Genomic DNA, 6103 nt, shown 5'->3' on the forward strand with positions numbered 1-6103 from the left:
ATGACTATTTAAAATTAATTTAATACATAATGCTACTTTCAACTTTTTGTCAAGTACATACATATCTAATAATCGAAAATAATATGATATTGTAAAAAGTAAAAATAAGCGAAACTGATTTGAAAAATAATTGTAAATAATGTTTTTTTTTTTTTTTTGTATGATAAACTAAATAGCTATATCAAACTATCGAAAATTACTAATCATTAATAGGCTGATTGGCATGTATGTAAACTTCCCTCTAAGGTAACCATTTTGTAACTTCCGAATACTAAGTTACTCCGTAGTTATATCATATTTGTCAAATGAATATTTTGAGCTGGCAATTTCATGGTAAGTATTTATAGCTTTTATATGTTTGTTGGTCTAAGCAATTATTGATAATAACAATATTCTTTTATGAAGTAATTTTAGTTGTCTTCCTGATTTATTCTTAAACTGAAAATACATTGATTCCCCTCCTAATTAAGCTTATTTTGCTGCATGCAGTTACTTTTAAAAAAAATTAACCTGTGTTTAAAAATCTGTAAAACATAGAATCCTAACTTTTTTATGCACCCATATAATTTTCTTTTTGTATTTGAAAGTTATACCAAGTTTATGGTAGGTAAGGTCTTTTGAGGGGAATGAAACATCCAGAAGTAAATCAGTGTCTGTTAAAACATATGGATAGTAAACATGTTTTAATTTAAACATTATAATTGACATATACAATTTATTTAAACTTCACCTCACTGTCTTCTTTGTATTACATGATAGATAACTTTTGTGGCTGTACTCTGGCTTGTACATTTTGTCATGGGCCAAATGTTCTAATATAAACCAATAATTTTTAGCCAAAGGTCCTATTTTAGTTTATATATGTACAAAGGAATGATACAGTTAAGAATCTTGGTAAAGAGGTCAAAGCAATACAGTTAGTGTTTGAAAAGATAATTAGAAAAATCAACCATTCCCTTTTCTTATGTTTAAAGATTTACTTTTTGTTCACATTTTAAAACTATCAAAACTTTTTTTTAGTTTTTAGTTTCAAAATTTAGAAAATATATTTTTATTATTTTGGTTTGTTCCCTTATTTAGTTTCAAAAATACCCATACAGTATTTAGTATCATCTTTCCTTTTTTTTCACATGTTCCTTTTGTGTTGCTTTGCAAAGGCAATCCTTTTTCTTGGTATTATCTGTCTTATCTTATCATTGTTATCAAAATATGTTAGGCAGTTTTGGGATCTTAAACTTTCCCACAATTTGGATCATGTAAAGACAATTCTCCTTCAAAAGCTTATAATTCTGATGATCATGAGATTCTCCTATCCAAATTCCATAACTTATCTGATCCAACAGAAATTTATAATGGTTCCATTCCTTATCCCACCATTAATAGACCTTGGTTATGTGCGATAAACTTCCTTCATCTTCCTCTCATGTTGTGTTCCTTATACTATCACTATCCCCCCTTTTTTTTTTTCAATTTATGTAAATGATTTACCCAATTTTATCCATCACTCCTGATACCATCTTCATGCTGATTATCTGTAAATTTATCTCTACTCCTATCCTGCCAATTTCATCTACGCATCTCAAAAACTGTAGGATGATATTAGAATTTTTCACTTGGCCGAGAGATCAGGTTTCAGATAAATATAGAAAAATATATTCTCTAGTTATTCTCAACAGTTCTAAACCTTTCCTATTTTTCCTTCCTTATTATCCTTTGCTTTTTCTCATAAACCAATCGTATTCCACTTCATAACTCATTCCACTTCATAATAAAACTTGGGAGTTATCTTCAACCAACACCTATCCTTGAGTATTCATATATATGAAATATCCAGTAAATCCATTATTATCCTCAGTTCCATAGATCCACAAAGCTTTCCCTTTATAAATTTTTCAGTTTCGTGTCCCCTTTATTATTGCTCACTATTTTGATTATAGTTGCCTTTATGCCAGGTTATTAGGATAGAAATGAAGGATTGACTAATGAACTTGAAGGACAATAAAAATTTCTATTGAATTTTTTTATAAGATTTGTTTGTAGGGTTTCCAGCAAGCACGCCTCTGACTTCTATACCATGTTACAGTAGCTTTATCCTCTTCAAACATCAGATATCAGACACCTCCTTAAATCACAATCTTCAGATGAAATGTAATATTTGCTTAAAAGCAATTTGAGTATTAAAAATAGAACTACCTTATGTACTTACGCTATGCACTAGGCCATAAGCAATTATTTATGTTTACTGCTTTGGTTCTCAGAGGATTTAGTCCCAGAATACATATTATTTTTCATTCATTCATTCAATTAAAAAATACATTTTTTTTCATACGTGTTCACCTGGGGTCTTTAATTATTTTTTTTAATCAAAAAAGTTGTGAGGAGTTATGAATGTTCAAGTAAATGCTAGACATTAGCAGAATAAAATCCTCCACAAAATCAAGTGAAAAAATTTCTTACTTCTTGATTTCGTTGCATTTAAGAGTTCTAAAGGGTCCTAAAAATTAATCTCACTTTATTTTTCCTTTTAAAAAATTGTTTAGGTTATTAAAATATGCTGAAGGGGTCTTTTAGTTTTAACTCATTTAATACTAATAACATTTTTTTTTTTTTTTTTTTTATGTTTTACTCTATAAACAAATTTAATGGCATATAATAATGTTTTAATGTATTAATTTTTTTTTTAGCTCTTGGGGTACTTGACAAGACTCAGACATATGTATAATTTTTTTTTACCTAATATCAGAAATATAATATTAAAATCCATGTTCCCACATTCATAGACTTTCCTTGTTAGTGTTGGTCAAGTACTGGTGCTAAATATAAAATAAAATGGGAAAAATGTTGACCCCAATCTAGAAAATGGCAATTTTGGTGTAACATCAATCATAAAACATCATAAACACTGGAGTTGACTGGAAGTTGAGGATAGTCTTAGATACAAAAGTAGTGAAATATTGGGTAAACTCTGTGTAACCTGCAGCACCCAATATCCTCTTTTATATGATTTTTTATCATAAGATTTATCTTTAAGTTTTCCATGCACTCTCTTATATGCTCAGTTGTATCCTACTTTCTGACGGAAATACTTCTTTAATATTTTTCTTTTCCAAGTCCTTATAATTCAAAATACCTCCCAATATGCTATATCTTCATACTCTGTTTTTTTTAACTCAATGAATAGAAAACCTCAGTCTTTCGATTTGCATACATATGTGTGTACTCTCTTATAGAAATTCTTTTTCTTCGGAGTCCTTCCCTTAGATGGCCAGGTCAGCGCCTAAAATGAGGAATTCACTGGTCCTTGGTACTTCTTTTTTTCTTTTTTTTTTTTTTTTTTTTTTATGGCAATCCATAGTGAAGGTGATGTTTGCCTTGTAATCTACAGATGACCAACCTATTCTAACGATGGTGGAGGGTCAAGTTTTTCATTTTGTGGGACTGCCACTTAATTAAAAAGTCGATGCCCCCAGACCTGATTCGAACTGGTGCCGCCCGCAGATATCAGAACGGTACACCTAGGTCTAACCATCTGAGCTACAGACAGCTCACAGTTTTTTAAATATTTTGTCAGAAAGAAGTGTATGAAGTCTATGAAATTGAGTTAATCTTTGGAACTTTTTTATGGTTTTTATTTTATCTTACCTCTTCTTTTTTGTTTAATGCTAATTTTCCTCATTATTCACCTTTAGGAAGATCCTTAACCCTCCTTCCATCTCCTTACCCCTTACCGAAACAAACCATTATTCTCTATTTTAGATTTAGATTCTTTAAACCTTCTATATTTTATATATGCTATTTTACTCTCATATCGTTAACTAATGTTTGGCCCCACTTTGCAGGGCTTTCTGATTGAAACAAAGATGAAAACTTTCAATCTGATAGCCCTGCAAAGTGGGGTGAAATGTTGGTTAACAATAAATTTTTTTTCTACTAATTTGATACCTTTATTGACCACCACCTGGACTATCTTCCTACAATATAATTATTCTAGTTTCTATTATTTTTCTTAGCCCTGATAAAGGCCTAAAACTACAAAAGTATCAAGAGAAGAAGGTATAAAAGCGATAAGAAGGCCAATCTTTGATCTGACCACACTGGATTTATGTTTATGTGAGTAATTGGTTGTTCAAGCTTGTACTAATATATTGGAATAGATTAAAATATCGATGACAGTGTAAAAATTATATAAGTTAAGAATAAATAAATATTAAACTGTAAAATATATGTGTATCAATTTTGCTAATAATATAAAAATCATTTTTTTTGTTCATTAAGTTTCCAGCAGCTCTGATAAATAATCTAGTAATCAATCAACCAAGAATAATGAGCAAGAAGGCTTTACGAGTACTGTCTTTATTTGATGGGATATCTGCAGGTATTGTATCTTCCTATCATTTGAATATTTTTTAATTAGTTATTTCAACAAATGTCAATATATGTATATATGAGCGAGCATGTGTGTTTTATTTAGGGGAATGTCAGTTTGTGGAGTTAAAAAGTTAATTTCATACACATCATAAGTGTAGGGTAGGGATTGAAATAGTGGCTGGAGAGGTGCTGCATTAGAAATTCAATTATCTCTGATCAAATCCTAGCCCCAGTTTTCTAGTATGACTGGTTCCAATTTAAAGTTAAATTACCTCTCCTCTTGCCACTGCTAGTGGTCAGATACTTAGTATAGCTTGTGAGCCCATAAATTCCTTTGTAATTAATGAAGGCAGCAGCTTATAATTAATGTATATCTCAAGATTGTACTAGTACTTTATGGTTACTATCACTCTTATTTTATTCATTAGGTATTTCATTTACTATTTTAGTGACATGTGTTTTTTTTTTTTTTTTCACGGCTGAACTCAACAATATCTTTGCAATAATATATTATATAACATTATATTAAAAAATAAATTAAATCTGTATTGCTACAACCCATGAAAGGTCACAGGTGCAGTACTTTATAAGGAAGTAAGCACCAACGGTAATGCAAGGAGGTGATTTAGGCAGAATCATCCTCGATCGCCAGATATTTACTCAATTAAGGGTACCCATTTAATGTGGTTGGGAGGACCCCATAGGGCTCATGAACCCACAGGGCTGACACACAGCTACAGTGAAACAGCTTCCCACTAGCCGTAATTGAACCCAGATCCTTAGAGTTTGTAACACAGTGCCTTACCACTGAGCCACCCTCTCTTATAACATTATATTATATATAATGTAGGTTATAGCAAGCAGAAGGTATTAAACTCAAACGCCAAAACTATATTGCATGTGGCACTATGTTGCTTAGTGCAACACTCCTCAACGACTTCAGTTGTGTCGTTTTTTGAGGTTCTGCCATAACTTGGCTTAAAGGGAGCCCAATTTATCAATATTCTTTTAAGGAAGTTATTCTTCTGTGTGGCAAAAAACTTTGACAGATTTTTTTTTCAAACCATTGCAATTCAGTAGTACAGTATTTAGTTCAATAACTTAGGATTGTCAGAAATATAATTAATCTGGTTGTAAAATAATTCCATTACATTTTTTACTGTTGATTTCAATAAAAACTTCAGATTCTTGTAAATATTTTTAATTAATTATATATGACTCATTTTGATCCAGTACATGTTGTCATCTTTCAGATAATTTTTTAATTCCGTCCTCCCAGAACTTCTCAGATTTTTGTGCAATGAACTTCTCTATGTGCATTTTGCAGTCCTTGAGCAAATTAAAGTGTTACCCATTAAGAAAGTTTTGAAGGGCCTGAAATAAATGAAAATCTGTTGGGGCGAGGTCTGGTGAATAGGGTGGGTGGGGAATCACATCCCAGCCAAACTCCAATAATTTCCAGTCCAATGTGTCTGCAAAGACACATGAGGATGGGCGTTATCATGATGGAAAGCTATGCCTTTGCGATTACCCAATGCTGGATGCTTTTGCTCAACCGCTGCCTTTAATTGTTCCAACTGGGCACAGTATACTGCAGAATTTTTAGTTAACTATATAAGTCTAGTTTGGTGGGAGGAGCTCAAAATAAAGGACACCTTTCCAATCCCACCAAATGCACAGCATAACCTTTTTTGGATGTAATCCTGCTTTTGCAGTCGTTAACGGCGGGTCACTT

General features: G+C 31.5%; 1 protein-coding gene across 1 annotated transcript in view; it reads left to right on the plus strand.

Moving 5' to 3' along the window:
* Positions 1 to 264: 264 nt before the first annotated feature.
* The window catches only part of LOC106680647 (DNA (cytosine-5)-methyltransferase 3A), an 18784-nt gene continuing 12945 nt past the window's right edge, over positions 265 to 6103 (plus strand). The window contains exons 1-3 of the mRNA XM_014420513.2: positions 265 to 333; positions 4011 to 4110; positions 4276 to 4375. Of these exons, the coding sequence (XP_014275999.1) occupies positions 4324 to 4375 (52 nt within the window). The 5' untranslated portion in view covers positions 265 to 333; positions 4011 to 4110; positions 4276 to 4323. The remainder of the gene's footprint in view (positions 334 to 4010; positions 4111 to 4275; positions 4376 to 6103) is intronic.

This window comes from Halyomorpha halys, unplaced genomic scaffold, assembly GCF_000696795.3.
Source record: "Halyomorpha halys isolate HHAL.00 unplaced genomic scaffold, Hhal_1.1 Scaffold273.1, whole genome shotgun sequence".
In the NCBI taxonomy this organism is placed as follows: Eukaryota; Metazoa; Arthropoda; class Insecta; order Hemiptera; family Pentatomidae; genus Halyomorpha; species Halyomorpha halys.